Source organism: Rhipicephalus microplus, chromosome X (assembly GCF_043290135.1).
Source record: "Rhipicephalus microplus isolate Deutch F79 chromosome X, USDA_Rmic, whole genome shotgun sequence".
Classification (NCBI taxonomy): Eukaryota; Metazoa; Arthropoda; class Arachnida; order Ixodida; family Ixodidae; genus Rhipicephalus; species Rhipicephalus microplus.
Window position 1 is genome coordinate 366,065,462 of NC_134710.1, and position 22,072 is coordinate 366,087,533.

Consider the following 22,072-nt stretch of genomic DNA (forward strand, 5'->3'; position numbering starts at 1 on the left):
CCAGTTTATCGATGTGCCGTTGTATTTTCTTTTGAGTGCAGCAGGCAGTCAAGCAAAGAACTTTATTTGATCCGGACACGACGCTCACTCCCCCTTAGGGGGCGACACCGGCGGGCCGTCTTAAGTGCGTCAAGCCAGCCTCTCATCATCCATGCACTTTGTCCATCTGTACGTATACGTTCCGCCCGACAACGTATTGCACGAAGTTCCTCAAGCTCGATGTCGAAATCGATGGGCTTGTAACTAGTCAAAAGCAAATGCGCGGTATTCTGCAGTGCATCTTTTATCAGAGGCCTCTAGGTTATAGGATGAGCCATCACCACAACAGTTTTCCATTAACACTTTGAATTTCGGCCAATCAGTGCGTTTGAGGGCTCTTGATGTCTTGGAGATGGTGAATTAAACCTTCTATACTCAGGTAAGTTGGAATATGGTCGCTGCCCCGCGCTTCGAAATCTCAGAACCAGTGCTTAATTTGTGAGTGTCACTAAATCGGGAGTGTTTAAATAACATTTATATTCTGATAAAGCACCAGCTTGGAGTCCACGTTTGTGTTGTCTTATACCTACCTTAGCTCCGTCCGTTCGCGTGCTCTTTTACCCCATAACTTTCGTATTGATCAATCATGTTCTCTAATAGTATGCTCCGCACAAGTATTATCTGTTTTGTTTTCTAAAGAAAAATTTTTAGCGCGACATATTTCTTTCGAATACAGAAAAAATGGTCCACGTAAGAACTCGTGACGCTCGTTGTGAATCTGCGTCGTGGAGCTGATTGATTGATATTTGGGGCTTAACGTCCCAAAACCACCATATGATTATGAGGGACGCCGTAGTGGAGGGCTCCGGAAATTTCGACCACCTGGGGTTCTGTAACGTGCGCCCAAATCTGAGCACACGGGCCTACAGCATTTTCCCCTCCATCGAAAACGCAGCAGCCACAGCCGGGATTTGACCCCGCTACCTGCTGGTCAGCAGCCGAGTACTTTAGCCACTAGACCACCACGGTGGGGCTGCATTGTGAAGCTGCATAGGGTGTCGCGAAAACTACCGCAACGAATGGTTGCGATAGTCGTAGTTTTTTTTTATCGCATACTTACAATTTGTATGCCCTCATTTTGGTTTGGTCTTAAGCTTCTCCGTGAAAACCCTGCGTGACAGATCAGCAAGAACAAAACAAAAAATTCTCACTCTGTAATGTCTTGTTAGACCAAATGGCTGGCCAATTCTGTGGTTTTATGTTTTATTAGCAAAGTGTACCGGCCGATATTAAGCAGTAATTACGAAAGCGTAATATAGTGTCTTTGTGGCACGTATTTGCAAAGCGTTTTTTGTGTGTGTGTGTGTGTAAACAAGAGTGGTGACTGGTCGGTAGTCTTTCCTCATAAGTCTAGTGATTGGCTTGAATTTTTTATAGAGACTATAAGCTGCTTGAGAATATCAGCTCCTCTGGTGTGCATGCTCATTCACCCGAGGTGTTACCAAAGAAATTAAATTGGACACAGGAGCATTCTATATGCGGTAGGGACATCGCCAATTATCCGCGAGCAGATTTAGCAATCCATGTTGTCCATCAACTCAGTTTCACTGTTACAACTTTTCATAAACGTAACTGTGCCCTTTCATTTAATGTGTCATGGATTTTTTTCGCTCGGTATAACCTCTGTTCGTCTGTATTTTACAGACGCTTTCGGTGAGACATTCTTATGCATTCCAGCAATTGTTCTGTCATTCCTGAACACCATCCGCATGTCTAGCTTCTGAATCTTAGTCACGTAACTGGGCCGCAACGCGAGCTTTGCTCAATTTCACGGCAAAATTCACGGCATAATCACCGTGGCAGCGCCAGTCGTTACATGGGCGGAGCGTGCATGTTCTTGACATTTTCAGATCACTGGGGCGCGCAAGTCGCGGGGCCGACTTTCCCTAATGATATCCCCCAGCGTCGCATGTGTGCCGGCATGCTTACATCACGCGTAGTCGCGGGAACAAGAATCATAGGCAATGAAAGTAGGAAGCAAGCCAGCATGAGTAAAAGCAAACTTATAGTGGCGTGTAATAGGCCCGATAGGAGGGAGCGGGCTCCCACGAAGGCGACACGGCGAGAACATTTTCATTAGCGCTACTTGGGGACGCACCAGCCATCAATTGCGGCTTCTGTACGCGGGTTATAGGTGCGCTGAATAGTAAGGCCTGCCTCTATTCACTCTGCCTTTAGTGCGTGAGGTCAGCAACGACCACGTGAACAGAATTGCTCTGGGCGTTTGGGAATCAGTAGGGAAATTGGAGCTCGTATATCGGTGCTGTGAGGACTCTGCAGCAGCTGCTGCTTCGGAGAAAGATTACATAAAATAGTTCATGGTCGGCGGTGGTCACTCGGTTCTGTAGGGAAATGGTGCGCGGGAAAACCTGAATTGACCCGGCTCAAAATTATGCAACGATGAGAGGCGCTATTGTGAGACATGTTTGAACGAGGAGTACGATAAAACATCGACACAAAACCAGATTGGCACACACTCGTGAGGCTCTTTTGTTCGTGTTTGTGTCATTATATCACACTGCTTGTTTAATTTACACATAAAATAGTTCATGGTCGGCGGTGGTCACTCGGTTCTGTAGGGAAATGGTGCGCGGGAAAACCTGAATTGACCCGGCCCGAAATTATCCAACGATGAGAGGCGCTATTGTGAGACATGCTTGAACGAGGAGTACGATAAAACACCGACACAAAACCAGATTGGCACACACTCGTGAGGCTCTTTTGTTCGTGTTTGTGTCATTATATCACACTGCTTGTTTAATTTACACATAAAATAGTTCATGGTCGGCGGTGGTCACTCGGTTCTGTAGGGAAATGGTGCGCGGGAAAACCTGAATTGACCCGGCCCGAAATTATCCAACGATGAGAGGCGCTATTGTGAGACATGCTTGAACGAGGAGTACGATAAAACACCGACACAAAACCAGATTGGCACACACTCGTGAGGCTCTTTTGTTCGTGTTTGTGTCATTATATCACACTGCTTGTTTAATTTACACATAAAATAGTTCATGGTCGGCGGTGGTCACTCGGTTCTGTAGGGAAATGGTGTGCGGGAAAACCTGAATTGACCCAGCCCGAAATTATCCAACGATGAGAGGCGCTATTGTGAGACATGCTTGAACGAGGAGTACGATAAAACACCGACACAAAACCAGATTGGCACACACTCGTGAGGCTCTTTTGTTCGTGTTTGTGTCATTATATCACACTGCTTGTTTAATTTACACATAAAATAGTTCATGGTCGGCGGTGGTCACTCGGTTCTGTAGGGAAATGGTGCGCGGGAAAACCTGAATTGACCCGGCCCGAAATTATCCAACGATGAGAGGCGCTATTGTGAGACATGCTTGAACGAGGAGTACGATAAAACACCGACACAAAACCAGATTGGCACACACTCGTGAGGCTCTTTTGTTCGTGTTTGTGTCATTATATCACACTGCTTGTTTAATTTACACATAAAATAGTTCATGGTCGGCGGTGGTCACTCGGTTCTGTAGGGAAATGGTGTGCGGGAAAACCTGAATTGACCCAGCCCGAAATTATCCAACGATGAGAGGCGCTATTGTGAGACATGCTTGAACGAGGAGTACGATAAAACACCGACACAAAACCAGATTGGCACACACTCGTGAGGCTCTTTTGTTCGTGTTTGTGTCATTATATCACACTGCTTGTTTAATTTACACATAAAATAGTTCATGGTCGGCGGTGGTCACTCGGTTCTGTAGGGAAATGGTGTGCGGGAAAACCTGAATTGACCCAGCCCGAAATTATCCAACGATGAGAGGCGCTATTGTGAGACATGCTTGAACGAGGAGTACGATAAAACACCGACACAAAACCAGATTGGCACACACTCGTGAGGCTCTTTTGTTCGTGTTTGTGTCATTATATCACACTGCTTGTTTAATTTACACATAAAATAGTTCATGGTCGGCGGTGGTCACTCGGTTCTGTAGGGAAATGGTGTGCGGGAAAACCTGAATTGACCCAGCCCGAAATTATCCAACGATGAGAGGCGCTATTGTGAGACATGCTTGAACGAGGAGTACGATAAAACACCGACACAAAACCAGATTGGCACACACTCGTGAGGCTCTTTTGTTCGTGTTTGTGTCATTATATCACACTGCTTGTTTAATTTACACATAAAATAGTTCATGGTCGGCGGTGGTCACTCGGTTCTGTAGGGAAATGGTGTGCGGGAAAACCTGAATTGACCCAGCCCGAAATTATCCAACGATGAGAGGCGCTATTGTGAGACATGCTTGAACGAGGAGTACGATAAAACACCGACACAAAACCAGATTGGCACACACTCGTGAGGCTCTTTTGTTCGTGTTTGTGTCATTATATCACACTGCTTGTTTAATTTACACATAAAATAGTTCATGGTCGGCGGTGGTCACTCGGTTCTGTAGGGAAATGGTGTGCGGGAAAACCTGAATTGACCCAGCCCGAAATTATCCAACGATGAGAGGTGCTATTGTGAGACATGCTTGAACGAGGAGTACGATAAAACATCGACACAAAACCAGATTAGCACACACTCGTGAGGCTATTTTGTTCGTGTTTGTGTCATTATATCGCACTGCTTGTTTAATTATGAACGCGTATACAAACTCGGCCCGAATTTCAGTATTTGTAAAATATACGGTATCCGTTCTTTCTTTAGCGTCAATGCTATGTACTGCTATACCTGCGTGAATTCAGCGTTTCTATTCAATTTTGTCATTTACTGCATCCATGTAACATTAAATTTTATTGACGTGACCACTCGCTTAATAGTCCAACCTCACTTGTGGCGTGACTTCATCGCAATATATCATGCCGCTATAGCAACAGCTAGTCGATTATTGACTTTTGCTGTGTATGCGTGATTCGTCACAGCACTTCATTAACGAAGTCATGCACACGACCAAATTCAAACGGTAATCCAGTCATATATACTGTGGGGAAGAGTAGCTTGGATGTACGTTCCATCACCATAACGTACTATAGCGTCGTAGATAAGACAAATCAAGGTGCTTTTCGCAGCAGCTACAGTTCACATTCGTCGCCTTTTCGAGTCCTCAAATAATTCATAGCTCAGCAATGACTCAATCGCGCGTTTGTGCGGCATCGGAGGGTTTTGTGATCTTTATGACGATAAATTTATCGAACCATTATTTGCTATTGCAGCCTGGAATCAGCGCCTTTTGGCACGACTGCCATTGCAATGGCGGAATAGTCTAGGCTTTTAGTTATATTTTTACGGGGCACTTGTCATTACACAGACTATGATACTCCAGTTTTCCTGCAGTTAAGTCATCATCTTTCAGTCACGTGTGGCACATACCCGCATACCATGGCCCATGAAATGTCGGTATGTGCCATAGCTAATTAACAGTTTATATCATTCTTGGAACAGCGATGAACAAACCTCAAAAGTTTTTATGCCGTCTTGTTGTGGACCTTGTGGAGAAGAAAATTCGGGGCAGGTGTCCGCAATGTTGTAGGTTAGGAAAATACAGGAGAAACAGAGATATATAAAATCGCTTTCAGAGCTGGCATTGAACTCGGGAATTCTGCGTGGCAATGAATAGTAGTAACGTCTGTGGTCTAACATCCAAAAACCACGATATGATTATGAGAAGTGCCATAGTGGAGGGCTCCGAAAACTATAAAACGCAAGGCCTGCGCGGAAGGCACAGTACAGTCACAGCGAAAGCTAGAAGAGCGGCCCTTCAGAGCTTTTTTTTTAATACTCATTGGGTAGCTCCTGCAAATTCACTTGCTAGGTACCCACTACTGCATTAATAATAAAAGTTTTAGGATAGTAGGCCGGCATTCTCTATGCTATTCTTCGCCATTCTTCTGAGAAGCGTGGTATCCGCTAAACTATTTCGATGAATTTTATGCCAATTGTTCATGCAGTGACTGACGACGATGAGTAAGTATGCCTCAAGTGAGTATGTGCCACAGTTGATAGGTGATCAAGAACTAGCTTTTGTAGAAGGTTTGAGCATTCGACGAATCAGTCATTACATTATTCGCATTTTGTGACTCCTGGTTGTTCGTTTGCTCTTCTAAAACGCTTTGTTACTCATAATAACGCGATTTTTTCCCGATATCAAGCCTATTTAGGGCAAGTTTGCCAACAAGTCCGAAGCACCGGCTTCGCTCAGTGGTAGAATACTGGGCTGGCACCCAGTGCACCCGGGTTCGAGCCACACTATGTTATTGGTACCTGGTTTTTTTTTTTTTTTTTGCTAATTTCGCGCGATGTGGTTACGGACACCGCTGGCGGCGGCAGACAACTACGGCGCTGCGCAAGACCAAAGTTGTGATCTCATAACAGCTTTCTCTGTAACTGTGTTATTTATCGTGCAATGACATTGCACAGTAGACGGGCCTCTACCATTTCGCCTACACCAAAACGCGACCGTAATGGCCGGGATCAAACCCGCGACTTTCAGGTCTACAGCCGAGAGCCTTAACCACTGATTCACCATGGTTGTCATGCGTGGCACTAGAGGGCAACACCAGAGTTTGAAAAACTCACAATAAAAACCCTATAGTAACGTCATATATAGCGTCAACATCAATTCACTATTGGTGGTTTTCACTATCGGCTTTCAAAACAATGTGATCAACATTGCATATTAACTTCTATGACTCGACAAGCTATATGGTAAATCACTGCACAACCGGATGATTACGGCGAAAACCACTTCTTACGACGTGCTCATCGTCCCAACGTAAAGCGTGCAGTTCGTTTCGATTAAACTGTCGCTTGTGCTTTAATGTGAATCCTATCGTTTCGTCTGACCGTAGAATACCCCTTGGGTGTCAATGTAATCGACGTGCCGAATAAACTTGCAGTCAATTCTGTAGCTGGATGAATGGTAGGTTCTAGGAGCCACCTCCCTCCAATCCATGTTGTTGCTTCTTCAAATAGGTGCTTTCTAGAAGATAGCTGCTTTCTTGAAAATGGGTGTTAGCTTCAACGCCTTCAGCAAGTGTTCCTGAACTCACCGGAAATAATTTCCTCGCTACGTGCCCGCCACGAAACTACAGAAAATGCACGAGGACGTCGATTGAACTGAGAATGCTTGATTCAAATCAATTTAAAAGTGTAGCAGACGCCACTACTCACCGGTTGCTTCACATGACGTTGACTCCCAGAACTACTGAGATGTACCAATTTTTATTTATTTATTTCTTTATTTGCCTAATTATTCATTTAACTATTTATTTATTTTTCGCTCGTCCACTTTTCCTTAAATAATTTTAATGACTATTTTCTATAAAATTTCTATATATGTAGCGTATGGCTCGCACTATATTTGCGGCACTTAATTCTAAACTTACTTTGCTTTCTTTTTGCTAGATAACACTATGTTATATTTCTTTTCGATAAGATAAATGTGACTTATCAAGCAGCGTTGCATATTCCTCCAGCTTCTGTAGCTTTAAATCCCACAATTTGCTTTGTTTTTTTTTTCAAAGCTTTGTTGTTATTTTAGTTTTTTTTTTCAAGTCTTTCAAATGCATACCTTGATTGGTTACCTCGTCGTGTTTCTACTTCGTGATGCGTTGCCAGCAAACTGCATATTCACAAGCTAGGAACACATTACTGAAACCTACTGGTATAAAAACATCGCGAAATCGTTGGTCATAGGACGCTTTTAAAGAATAAAAACAAACGCCCGTTAAAAAAAAGTAGTTGTATGACAGGTATAAATTTGATTGCGGAGCCTAGCAGTTGGTAGCGTGTACCCACTACGTGTAACTGTTCTTTTTATATATTCTTTTTTTTTCTTGTTTTCAGATGTCCGACTGCCATGTGGTTCTGCATGCTTCTACTACTAGACATCGGAAATGTAAAAGGTATGGTCCTTTCATGTCACTCCGGTGCCCGAGCAGCGCATGATACTACAGCACATACAATCGCTATGCCTTTAGAAAGAAATATGCGTTTACTCTAAAGTCAGCGTTGCCTTATAATGGACAATGATTTTTATAGTATGACGCAAGCAATTAGCGCGTACCGCTGCTCCTCGAAACAGACCAATCTTATAACGTCGCTAAGAACCAAGGAGGTTCTTAGCGACGTTATAAGAACCAGGGACGAGAATCTATATGTCGCTAAGAAGCAGGAAGGTTGCATACATTCAGTGCATCAGGCTTTCCACTATCTATCCATCTATCTATTTATCTATCTATCTATCTATCTATCTATCTATCTATCTATCTATCTATCTATCTATCTATCTATCTATCTATTCATCCGTTTTTTAAGCATTTCCGACGGCGCACAACTTTTCATTCTTTTTACATTGTGCTACACTTAAAGTATCCCTGAAACACCTTTTCAAGTAACCATTGAATGGATTCGCTGAAAGTGCTTACCCCGGTATTCACAAACGCTCCTCGACTCGACTTATACCCTTCACTTGACAGGGTTGAGCACTGCGCCACTGCTCGGCTGAAAATGACGCTGCGCTACTCAAGAATCATGGCTAAATATCGCTGATATGCAGTGACTTGTCGTGCCTATAGAGACGGCGCTTCCATCGGCTTTCTCAAGTGAAGGTGAAGCGTTGAGTGAATGGACGTTCTAGAATACGAGGATTAGTGTCTCATGAAGTCAAGGCCGCAAGAAGTTTAAGAATTTGTTCAGTACGAGCGGAGTTACAAAGGTTTGTCTCACGCTGCAATTGCATTTCCTCTTAACTCGTCCTGACGAAAGCGCTGGAAGCTGCCCCGTCGCGGTGGTCTAGTGGCTAAGGTACTCGGCTGCTGACCCGCAGGTCGCGGGTTCGAATCCCGGCTGCGGCGGCTGCATTTCCGATGGAGGCGGAAATGTTGTAGGCCCGTGTGCTCAGATTTGGGTGCACGTTAAAGAACCCCAGGTGGTCAAAATTTCCGGAGCCCTCCACTACGGCGTCTCTCATAATCATATGGTGGTTTTGGGACGTTAAACTCTACAAATCAATCAATCAAGCGCTGGAAGCTAAGCAGGGAGGAATGGCGCGGGCAAGGCAAATACGTAACGCGCGCCTTCTGACCTTGAGTCCTTTTTCTTTGTTTTTTTTTTTTTGGAATACACGGCTTTTTTTGGTGTTATCGCGTGCGCACGCGTGGACAGGTTGCGGCCTCTCGCGGTGATCCCTGTAATGACCGAGCGCGCCGTGCTCAATTCAGCCAATGACTGATAGATGACCTACGAGTGATGTCTATAGAAGCCTACATGACCACTTGTTTTAGGGTGGAGGCATCTGAAAAAGTGCCCTAAAAACTAGGCCGAAATTAGTGGGCAATCGGGCCCGCTGTTGCCAGCTTCCGCCAAATTTAGCATAATTTTCTTGTGTGCTGTTTTTTGGGGGCCAGTCGTACAATCCCACCCCCTTCCCCCCAGCTACTCGTGATCTGCAAGATTAGTGTCTTGCGGTGTATTTTCACAGGTCATTTGCCAGTCTAAGACTTTAAGGCAAAATCTTCGATATATCAGGCGTGAAATGTCGGTGGCGTCCAGCGTCCCCGTTCACACGAAACATTACATGCATCAAGCGCGAAATGTAGCCGTTGGTGGCGTCGTCCAGCGTTGACGTCAACGCGTTACCAACGCCTCCCGCTACATGCATCAAGCTCGAAACGTAACTGTCAATGGTGTCGTCCAGCGTTGGAGTCAACACAAACCCTTAGGTTCATCAGGCGCGAAATGTAACGGTCGGTGGTGTCCAGCATCGGCGTCAACACGTTACATGCAAAGCTTGAAGCGTAACACTCGGTAACATCGTCCGGCGTCGGCGTCAGCACGTTACATGCATCAACCTCGAAATGTAAGAGTCCGTGCGTCCGTCCGTGTGCCGTCGGTCCGTGTGCCGTCGGTGCTTCTGTGCGTGCGTCAATCCATTCATCCATTCGTGCGTTCGTCCGCGCGTGCGTCCGAGTGCCCGTCTGTACACCCGTCCGCGCGTCCATTCGTCCATCCTTGCGTGCATTCGTCCGTCCGTCCGTTCGTCCGCTTCGCCCACTTGTCAACAATTCACCTCGTAGATAAGCTGTGATTTTTAGTGCTGCCTGGGACTTCATGTATCAATTATTTCGTGTTGACGCTAACACTGAACGCCACAAACGCTTACATTTTACGCTGGACGCATCAACGGTTTCGTTTTGACGCCCACGCTGGACGCCACCGACGGATACATTTAATGCTAGATGCACCTAATGCTTCGTATTGACGCTAAGCTGGAGGACACCGACGTTTACATTACCCGCTTGATGCATTTACTGCTTCGTGTTGACACCGACGCTGGATGCCACCGACGTACACGTTTCACGCTTAATGCATCTACTGCTTTGTGTTGACGCCAACGCCGGGCCATATTATCGAGGATGGAATGGAGCCAGGCGTACACGCAGTGTGGGCCACAATTTGGTGCGATTGCGTGGCATTGTCGTCTGGCAACATTGTGTTTTGGCGGGTGGAGGAGCGTTGACGGCATGTAGTGGGTCAAAGGCTAGCACCACCCTAAAGCAGGCGGTCATGTAGGCTCTCCACATTTTTAAGCTTCTTCCGTCATTCGTAGAGAGAAGAGAAAACAATTTTCAGCTCACTTCGAATTCCAGGCCACGTGCTGCTCTATAATATTCGGCTCGCGTGTTCTGGGAGCCTCTTCTAGAACCAATCGGCAGCATTTTCTGACCATGTTCAAAAAGTGTTGCAGGGCACCTTTATGCACACCTTAGCTTACTTATTGTCCTGAAATGCTTCGTATTATGTTATTTCCCTCTTCGTTTAAAATAGGCAGGCATTAGACAGGCTATTGATCCTACGTACCTTTTACCTAATAGACGTTTTTCGTGCAGCTCACCACTAGCCTACATCTATGAACTCAAAGAAGATAAGAAAGAAGTGAAGAGAGCACATGGAACTTCAATCTTAGATAAAATGACATAGCTGTGCATTGTACATTTTGCAAACACTCTCTTTCAGGTAACGCTCCCAATATCGACTACTCCCACAACATGAGAGTGCTCAAGCTTCCTAAAGAAACGCCGATTGGTAAGCATGCGAATCTTCTAGCCTGCCTTGGTGTACGTTCTATACTGGTCGAAATTGTAAGTTAAGTATTCAATGAAAAACAACGGCAATTTTATGTATTCTTTTATGTATTCTTTATTTTATGGTTTTATGGGGATTTTATGTATTCTCTAAACCCGTAAAGTCATGCTGCGCAACGCAGTATGACTACGTAGCGCCAAACGTAGTGCCAAAGAAGCGAGGCGCAGCAAGAGCTTGGTAACTTATTACATTCAACCGACTTCGCCTTCTATTCGTTTCAACGCACGCTCCGTAAACAAGCATCAAATGAATCACTATTGTCATTCCTATTGTACGTTAGGTGATGTCTCTGATTGGATTTCTATGAAGTTGGTACATCTAGAAGTCAATTGTTGTGTGTCAGATATTTAGCGCTTCGATTACAATCTGTATACTTGAATTAGAAACGATATAAATTTTTCGTACAAAATACCTGAGCCGGTATATCCCTCCATATAATTCACGCATGTGGCTACGTAAAAAACATTGAAATAAATTATTTTCCTACTCGAATAATGAACTTATAATTCTTATTGTTGACATATACAAGAGATATATAACAAGATTTTGGCGCACAAAAAAGCCGTCAGCTGCTCCTTAGCTCTTAGAGGAGTCGTACATAGAACATACAGGGCCCAACAATCACGTATAAAATAACCTTCTCCCAGTAACCCCCGAACATAACGAATACGCAGCCCAAATTATACAATTCTCGTGACCCTATGACACTTCATTATGACTTCTCAAAAAACACAAATAGTGATGCTGCTTTTGAGACTATCTTCAGTTAAGAAAACTGTACAGCTGAGAAGTACTTGCCATTGGGCTAGCCGGTTCATCCCTGTAATAACCAAAAAAAAAAAACGACTTTTAGCACATGATCAAAAAGGAGGGGAGGGGGGAAGGAGAAAGGTTAGTGCTAATTCATTTTTTTTTGTCGTTATGTGTCAAGTTAGCATATTTTTTTGGGTCAATACAATTTGTAGAGCGGAGTTATATCGTAAGCCTCCTGACAGGGTTGACGTCCCTTTAATGATTAGGAGCGATAATACTCGGCGAGATCTGCTTAATGAGCTGTCTGTAACGTGATGTCCGGGAAAATTAAAAACATTGAAGAACATTCCTCAGTCTCATTTCGGTCTCCCCTCTAACCCCAACTTATTTTTTTTACTTACGTTATACGTACTTTGCGACAGAAACATGGTAAGCAAATGCGCTTGATTTCTACGGAAAATTGCGAGAATTGCACCCCGTATTCACCGGAAAGCTTCCACGGGAAAATTAAAAATGAAATGTTGCTCTTTTACCCAGGAACCATCGTGTACCGACTGAAAGGTTCCGACGCCGACTCAGACGTGCTCACCTTCGGCGCTCAGGACGCCGTGGGTAAGGCGCTCTTTCAGTTCCGCTCCGTCCAGTTCAGCCAGGCTGACGTGATTCTCAAGAAAGCGCTCACGGTCAGTTGGACTTTATCTTCTCACAATTTTCTCTCTCTCTCTCTCCTTAAATATTTGTGAAGTATGCAAGTATCGATTTCTTTAGTTTAGATATAGAAAAAAATGGGAAAGAATACATCGAGAGTACAGTTTTTTTGGTGTAATTTGAAAAGCGTTTTGTATTTTGGAGGTGCTTGAAAAAAAACTAAAGTACAGAATGGCTGTGATTTTCCATGGCAATATGTTGGCACAAACCTCACAACAGAAAGCCACAGTTACACTGTGACGTTGTTTTTCCAAGGCCTAAAATTCCAGTAGGCGAATACAGATTGCGCTCTAGCCATCTACTCCAAAACTGGTATTAAATCCAGAAAGAAAAGAAGGATAGAAAAAATACAAAGCACTTAGTAAATGCATACACAATCGCCAGCATACTTTGGTACCTCCTGATCACTGTTCGACCCTGCATTTTCTATCTAGCTAAGTCCTCGCTTACAAACATAGCTGGCGTATACATATACTGTCACAGATACAGCCCTTGACTGCAGGCTGGATCTTGATGTGCTTAGCTACTTACGAAAAAAAAAGGTAAGAATTTGTATAAAAATGAAAGCCTAAATCAATCAAGGTGAATAGAGGGCGATAAGAAAGAAAATTTGGCATACGCCGATCTATGAAATAAATATACCATCAAATCATTTTTGCTCATAATCAGGCAAACTTGAAATTTGTCCTGGTTCGAGGATCTAGCCCTCATATGATACCTATTCCAGGGGTAGCGCTACCAGTTGAGTTGATTTGGGGGCTAGCCGTTGGCAGCACAGGGACAAATTTTTCGACAACTCGAGCACATGAACATCGAATGTGGCAAATAATCGATAACTCCTGGTGAGCTCAGTTGGCTGAGTGACTACACCGAAGAGCCGCTGGTCCCGGTTTCATTCCCAGGTCAGGTCGTCTGTTTTTTTTTTTTTTTTTCGCAAATGCGAAGTTTTATTTTTCTAAGCAATCCGCGTATATTCACTTGTAGCTTCGTCCTGTGATTGGGCAGACACTAATTTTCCTCTTTAAAATATCCAAGAAGCGGCTACAGATATTTAAAAACTCTTCAGCAATGATGTACAAGAATAAAGCGTATCTGAATTAGTTTATTCACACAGCTGAATTTTCTTGTGCTTACCCCACGTACAGGAAGAAGAATACACAATACGACTCTTCGTCACGGATGGTGTGGAGGTGAGTCACCCTCTCACACGGCATGTTACAAGGCAGAATAATTGAGACATTCGATATATCAAGTATTGAAGATGGAGCGACGTTAGTAATATCTCCAATGTGTTACCCATATAGTCAAAATATTTTTACCTGACAGCATGTCACCAGTGCTCAGAAACGCGTTCTGTAAAGGCGGTACTAAAAGGCAACCTACACAGGCTACAACAATACAGTAGTTGGTATGCGCTTCTGCCTTCAATGAAATTGGCCTTAGTTAACAGCCTTATCAGTCGTATCATGTATGGCTCGGCGTGAAGAACACGCCTTAGTGCACTGTACGCTGTACACAACAACGTTCATCCAGCCAAGTACGCACGGAACAGACAGCTCACACAATCGCTGTGTTGAAAGGTCGACAACATTACAAGCACATGGTAATTTACATGCAGGAATGCTACTGAAAGAGAGAGTGTGGAAAAGCGAAATTCCTAACTGTGAAAAGTGTAGAAAAGCTATACAGGTAACCATTTGACTCGTACCCGTTACAAGACGGACATCCCTAAATTTATTCATCAAATTTATAAGGCTGAATTTTTTAATGGTCAATGTTAGTTCCTAAAAACTTAATTTCCCGTAAAAAATCACCCCACACAGCTACACAACTCAAATTTAATGTCATCCCTCGTCACTTATAATACTATTCAGCAAGCGTATCAGGGCCTAGTTAATTTGTGAGTGGCACAAGCGTGACAGTTTAGTCGGGGTTCAGCTTTAGTTAGCTCAGTTGCAGTGAAAACTAGATACGTTTTTCAATTCACACTTTCGCTCCTTTCCTGACGCTCTTTGACATGTTCCCGTTTCTAGACAACCGAGGTGGAATCGGCAATAATTGTGACCAACGGTACAGGACTTCCGCATCCTTTCGTGGATTACAGCACTCTGTTGCGGGTGCCAGAGGTGAGCTTGCAGCAACTACGCCACTCAAGTAAACGTTATCTTTCATTACTTCCAGGTCTACATATGAATGCATTATTGTAATACAGGGTGTTTCAAGAAATATGTCCAATATTTTCTTGAATCATAAAAAGGCACTAATAGCTCGCTCTCTTCACGATTGCTTTTTATATAATGACAGGTATCTTGAAACGGTTGAGGATGTTATTTGGAAAGGTAATTAGGAAAGTTAAAATAAATAACTTTTTAATTGTTGGAATAAGGCAGGTACGTTAAATGGGAGAATCGAAGTCCTTCATGCGAAAAACCGATTTCCACTTTGAGAATTTGGTAAAGCAGCCTCTAGTAACAACTGCAAATAATGAAGTTCTCCTTAAGTCTGCGGGGAAACCGAAACCGAAACGCCAAAGAGCGCCACTGAAATGAGGTGAGGGAGCGTTGTTATATCAACCATCGACCGACTTCTTTGTGTGGGTGTGTTGGCTGGTTGCGCTCGCAATTACAGCACGCATGACACACATACGTTATCGAACGGGGAAGAGCTACAGCCCTGTAACCACTGTTTTGAACAGTGGCGTCATTGTAGTCGTCTGCTTGTTGCACTCTCCGGTCTGTTGGTATCGGTTTTGCCGCAGAATTTAGAATTTGATGAATGCGTAGTTATTACTGGAGGCCACTTTTCCGTAGTCTCAAAGCGGCAATAAGTTTTTCGCATCAAGAACTTCAATCCTCTCGTTCGACTTAACTGTCTAACTTCAGTAATTAAAAAGATAATCGATTCAACATTTCTAATTAGCATTCTAAATCATGTATTCAACCTTGGTAAGGTGTCTGACGCTACAGAAAAAGCAACTGTGAAGACAGCGAGCAAATGGCGTCTTTTGCTGATTTTAAATAATATTGGACACATTTTTTAAAGCACTCTATATATATACGTTAGGTGTCTTTAACATGTTATGAGCATTAACAAATCATCAGTGCATAAGTACGTTCTTCTGAAGAAGAAAACGATTTTTTTTTATTTTAAGTGAGGAAAAGCAACGAGAGAATAACACTGCATCTACCTGTCACCATCTATTTCTGTGTACGTACAGCCCTCAGCGACTGCAACGTGATAGTTTGAGGGTGCCGCTACTGGCGACTGTTGCGTTGTATTAAGCTCGGCGCGCGCAGGCCGGTATACAGGCCCGTACAAAATATCAAGATTTTTGCCCGACACCTGCTCAAAAGCAACCCTAAGGAATAGTATATCCTTAGGGCGGTTGTTGGAGAGTGTGTCACGCAGAAACTTCTATATCATGTGCGTGTTTCTATATGCGCACGTTCTCGTTTATGGCTGGTTCGTGCCTGTGTGTATACACTCTTATCTGAAGACGTCACTGTGGCGAGTATTTACTGGGGTAGTTACACAGAAACACTGTACTATAGACTCACATTTTTTTTCTTCAGCTCGTCAGGCTAGGGAAGTTACTAACCTTGTGCCACTGCTTCCCGGTAGGTAGTAATTATAAGTGGCAAATGCCATGGTAATGAAGTTACTCAGCCGTTACTAGCTTTTTAGGTATGTTGTGACAAGCGTTTACAACCTCAAAGTTGGTGAATACCGTTACATTTTTACGAGTGAATAGCAGACTAAATGGAGCATCAAAGTTCCATTGCATGCTATCGCTAGCAGAGCAAAGTTAATGGGTTATCTTTATTTATTTTTTTGCAGAACACCAAAGTCAACAGCAGCATTGGATACGTAACGGCGAGAGAGCGTGAAAACAGCAATTTGCCAGTGACCTTTGAACTCCGGGTATGCAGTATATCAGTCCTTCCTATCCTTGGTGATTAAGGAGACTTCACAGATAAATTCAAGGTTGAATGAGCTGACAACCTAAAATCTATAGAGGTGCAAAGAAGCTTAAAATTGAAGTGGTAAAAAAAAACCTGCATTTGTCTCTGCACACAGGGTTCGGACCAATTCAAGATCCGTTACGAGTTTGGTCCGCGCGGCACAAGCAAGGCAGTGATCCAACTCATCGAGCTCCTCGACTACGAGACCCGTAAAGTGTACGAACTCGACATCCTCGCGCTGGTGAGGGCCGCTGCATTTTTTATTTTCTTTCTTTCGAATTTTGTCATCACTGACCACTCCTTGACGCCACAAACATAAATTAGTGAAAGTCGCAGAGATGCATTCAGACGGCGACGCGGCATTACCGAAGACTTTGGGCTGCCTTACATCATCAACGTGAAACAGCCAGAACGTTGATGAATTCTGCTGTTGGTGTGGGCCTGAACATTTATACCCCCCACCCCCGTACTCTAGTTTTCTACTTTATCATTAACGCATTCCTCTGACTCTCGATAGTTTGCTTGGTCATTGCCAACTCTGTCTTCCATTTCTTCCTTGAAGATAACTTCGCCATACCACGTAAACTTGTATCATTTTTTTTCTTGTAGCTATAGTTTCACTTTTATGCAACTGTTTTGTGCGGATATGCTCTTTTCAGGACCACTGCACAAAATACACCCATCTTGTAACTTTTATATGCCGCGAAGATTAAGCAGGCAATGTGAAGCATGTGATTACTGCATAAGACTCGACGTTGCCCACACAAATGACATCAAGAAATGTGATTAGTATGTGTGACTCTCTGATGTTTTCATCATATAGTACTATATACATGAGTTAAAGCATGTTTTTTGGACTATTTCCATTACTAGTCTAAGTCCTAATGGCAAAAGTCACAAAGTACGTGTCGCTCTAAGCGACATGTTTTCAAGATAGCACTGAATTTGTGAAGCAGCTGTAGCTTGGAATTGCGGCACCTACCCGGCCCACGACAAGGCACCCCTCTGTGATACGCAACACGATACCAGACAAAGTGATCGGTTCGAGCACCTTACAACGAGAGCACGAGAAAAACGGTGCACAGGGTGAAGGGTGATCCTGTACCTTTGACCGGCCTTTGTCATGCGCGTCTTTCCTGTTATGCTCGCGTCGTAAACTACTGGAACCACTCTCTTTTCACAGCCACTCTGTCCTGATGTACTTAGTGGCTGTGCAAACCGTAACTTAACATTTAACACAACACGCAACACGATCCACAACTGGCTTTCACTCCATTCCACAACTGGAATGGAGTGAAAGCCTTTGGAGGTTTCACTCTATTCTGTAGCAGTGAAGCCGTTTTCCTTCTATCCAGCGATTCGTAATCTGATTACCTTACTATAAAGGCTCGTTCAAGTATCACATGTTGCCCTTGATTTGTGCGGGAACTCCTTGCGTCTTACCACGCAAACAATACCGCCTTGCAGCTGCCCCTGTGACTCTCAGATTCAAACCTTCTAAAACCCTCCTCTATTCGCACCGCTAAGACTGAAACCTTCGAAAAGTATAATAAGCAGGATTGGCTTTCACTTAGGTTCACCAAAATGTTGCTTAGCCAGACTCAGTCCCACAGGTTGGTATTAGTCGAAGTAAGTGTTAGTGACTCGTCATGTGAGTCAGCTTGGTGACCTGCATCAGAAAATTATTTGCATGCACCATTTGCGCATAAAGCGACGATTACGTTGCGAAAAGTTCTAACCGCGGGGCAATCTTCGCTGTATATTACAACGCGGTGTTTATACCTGAGCCGTGACGGGCACTTTGCACGCACAACGCTCGTTGCAGAACGCGTGGACGGACGAACGCTACGACACACGCAACGTAGCCGTGCTGTCTATGGCCGTGGTGGCTCAGGACGTGCCGGACACACCGCCGCACTTCCTGGACGTCCCGCCTGTCGTCACGGTCTCGGACTCGGCGCCACCCGTGGGTAACTTTAATGGCTGCGCACGCATTCGTGAGCCAGCACGCAACCAGTAAGGTCGGCCAGCGATAGTAAACTACCGAGCTCTGATTAATTTCATGTAGACACGTCTCCTGTTCATCAACGCATGCTTGCTGCCCGGAACCATTTGCGTTTGTTTTGCTTTTGCTTTTAAACGTCCCCATCATAGAAACTCATCGAAACTTGGGAAGGCGATTGGGAAGACGATTGACCACCCTCGATTAGGCACGACGTGCCGCAATAGCCAGTGGGACTCTGGACGAGAGGCTCCATCCGCATTAACCAACAAGCCTTATTTTATCAAAGTTGTCTCGCTTCCTCTTCGTAAAAAGATCGATGTTATACTGCTTGCTCAAGTACAAAACCTGCCCGTTTAGTTATTTGAAGGAAAGTCGTATGTTTCTTCGGTTTGTGAAAGTTAAAAAGGGATAATTTTCCCGCGTATGAACTGTACTTTCAAACCATTTTATAAGTAATGTAGGCTTAAATTAAGACCAGTGAATGTCCCAAGGCCGCTTCCTGGCGGAAATATCAAAGTCTTGTTTGTTTGCCTCTGTACGTCCACCTCCAACTTTTAGGACTTATTTGGCACCGGGTACAAAGGAGAGTTACTACATTCCGTGGTAATGAAAAACGTAACTGCAGGAAACATTCAGTGACTAATCGATGATACAAAGCATCCTAGTTCAACTGAATGGTAGACTCGCAGATATTTCACATATCATCAAGCAGAAAATAATTTTTGTATGAGCGTGCTTGTTCACATTAACATTAATGATAACGCATCGTTCTCCTTTCACACTTTCCTGCATTATACATGTAAGCAAACTTGGAGTGGAAAAGACGCGGCGTGCTGCTTTAATTTTCTTTTTGTCTTCATTTATACGTTTCTTAAATTCAGTTTGATGTACACTATTACTATTCTTATAAGAATCATGTATTTCCTTTTTGTGTACAATTTGTTGTCCAATTATGGTTTCACTGATCGCGATTCGCTCTTTTTGCAGGGTACAAGCGTCTTGAAACTTACAGCAGTCGACGGTGACTACGGCAATCCCAGGAACTTGACGTATCTGCTCGACAAGGGTATTGACTTCTTAAGACAAATCAGCATGCAGGATGTCACGGAAAGGTGTTGCTTCGGGAAGCGCATTGGCACTTACCCATTTGGAACGCACCACATTGAGCCAGTTATCACAGGAGACAGTTCCGAAACGCGCACACACGCGCGCGCACAACATATATGTAGTAGGCTTTCAAAAATATTTATTTATTCATGTACCCTAAAGGCCCGAGGGCATTACATAGGGGGGGTAATAGTATACATACATAAAAACTAAAACGAACAATAAAGTAATAAAAGGTATGAAAAAGTAAATAACAATGTATAAATAATGTACAAAATTGCTGAAAAGTACTTATAAACACAAAACTACACTAAAAAGGAAGGCGTAACACAACAAGTGAGGCTGAACATTTATATGCTAAACAATGCTGATCATAGTCAAGTAAGCGAGCTATACAGCGTGTAAAAACTAAAAAAAAACATTGTGTAAACACATGTACATCTGGGTCGGTTATACTAGGTCATTCAAACATCAAGATGAAGATTTAATTTGTGAGTAAATTCTTCGTGGTTTTTTTATACAGACGATATCGTTGGGAAGTTGATTCCAATTATTAACAGCAAGAAGTAATGGTGAATGTAAAAACAGGTTTGTTCGGGCAAATAAAGGTTCTAATTTGAATTCGTGGTCCAGACGAGCAAATAGTCTATGAGCAGGTTTAATAAGTGCAGACAGCTGTGAACGGTTATGGTAGAGGTTGTGAAAAGGAGACAGAAGGCAGAACAGTCTGTGTTAATGCAGAGACGGCAACTTTAGAGGCTTTTTAATTTCATTTATGCTAGATGTTCGAGAGCATATCTTTGATATGAACCGGGCACTTTTGTTTTGAAGAGACTCTATTTTATTAATGAGGTAAGCCTGGTGAGGGTTCCATATTTGGGAAGCATAGTCAAGCTTAGAGCGCACTAGTGTATTCTAAGCTAAAAGTTTAGTATCAATCAGAATTGGCGAAATGTGAGCTACGTCTGATGAATCCGAGTGTCTTATAAGCGTTGCTAGTGACAGTGTCAATGTGTAGGTTCTACGATAGGTCACTCGTTAAGTGAACTCCCAAATACTTAAATTTGAATACATTTTCAACTCGTTTCTCGTTCAATATGTAGTGGTCAGTAATTGGTCTCTGTTTTGTAGTAAATGAAAGGACCTTTGTTTTGCTCACGTTGACTTCAATCTGCCAGTCCTGGCACCCCTTACCTAATATATTAAGATCATTCTGCAAATTATTAGCATCTTCACTGTTAGTCACCTTTCTATATATCACGCAGTCGTCGGCGAATAACTTTACCGTAAAAGTCATAGAAGTAGCTATATCATTAATGTAAATTAGAAACAGAATTGGCCCCAGTACAGATCCTTGAGGCACTCCCGATTTGACGTGCGCTAAATGGGGTATTTGTCGTTGACTACAACGGATTGGAACCGGTTAGTTAGGAAGGTCGATATCCAATTAAGAACGTGAGTGTTTAAGTTAAGGATGGTAAGCTTTTTCATTAGTCTATCATGAGGGACTTTATCAAATGCTTTTTTTAATGTACAAAAACGGCATCCATCTGGCATCGGTCATGCAAAGCCATAGGAATGTCTGTAATTAACTCAAATAATTGTGTCTCGCAAGATCGACCACGCAGGAAGCCATGTTGGTTGTCAAAAAATAAATTGTTTACCGCTAAGTAATTCATGACTGCCGATGAAATGATGTGCTCAAGAAGTTTGCTGCCGATGCTAGTTAGGGAGATTGGCCTGTAGTTAGTTGGGCTAAAACGGCCTCCAGATTTAAATACAGGTATTACGCGGGCTAGCTTCCAGTCGTCGGGTACACAGCCTGTATCGAGGGACTGTTGGAAAACGGTACTCAACAAAGAACATAATTCTAGCTTTACCACCTTAAGCATTTTCGGGCATATCTCGTCAGGACCTGACGCAGAATTTGGAGAAAAGCGATCAATGGCTGCTGCAATGCCTCGTGGAGTGATAAGGACATCTTGCGTGCGGGAATTCAAAGGAAAATCAGGTAGGTTAGGTGGTAATTGACTTTCATGCGTAAACACGGAGCTAAAGAAATTCCCGAGTTCTGTCGCGGCATCTGCCATAGAAAAGAGTTTTCCGTTTTTCGCTATTGATATCATGGCCTTGGAATCGTAACTTGGACTGACAACCTTCCAAAACTTTTTTTACTGTTGCTTTATAACATGTTTAAGATATCATAGTTATAAAATTTGTCTTTTGCTGTTTCAATTTCTGTTCTAAATATCTGCGCGTGTTCACGGTTATGCTTCCAGTCGTCCTCAGATGCTGTCGATTTCGCTCGCGAGTACAATCGTTTCTTTTTGTTAATGCAGCGTTTTACGTGAGTCGTGAACCATGTGCTTCGTGTTGACG

General features: G+C 43.5%; 1 protein-coding gene across 2 annotated transcripts in view; it reads left to right on the forward strand.

Annotated features, from left to right (window-relative positions):
- Window positions 1-22,072, forward strand: part of LOC142776367 (uncharacterized) — a 155,516-nt gene that overhangs the window by 81,045 nt on the left and 52,399 nt on the right. For both annotated transcript variants that reach the window (XR_012887484.1, XM_075879919.1), the window contains exons 2-10: window positions 7,859-7,917; window positions 11,030-11,098; window positions 12,449-12,594; window positions 13,765-13,809; window positions 14,653-14,745; window positions 16,457-16,540; window positions 16,697-16,822; window positions 18,407-18,547; window positions 19,574-19,652. Coding sequence is in view for 1 of the 2 variants with exons in the window: in XM_075879919.1 (XP_075736034.1) it covers window positions 7,872-7,917; window positions 11,030-11,098; window positions 12,449-12,594; window positions 13,765-13,809; window positions 14,653-14,745; window positions 16,457-16,540; window positions 16,697-16,822; window positions 18,407-18,547; window positions 19,574-19,652 (829 nt within the window). In the remaining variant the exon portion in view is untranslated. The remainder of the gene's footprint in view (window positions 1-7,858; window positions 7,918-11,029; window positions 11,099-12,448; window positions 12,595-13,764; window positions 13,810-14,652; window positions 14,746-16,456; window positions 16,541-16,696; window positions 16,823-18,406; window positions 18,548-19,573; window positions 19,653-22,072) is intronic.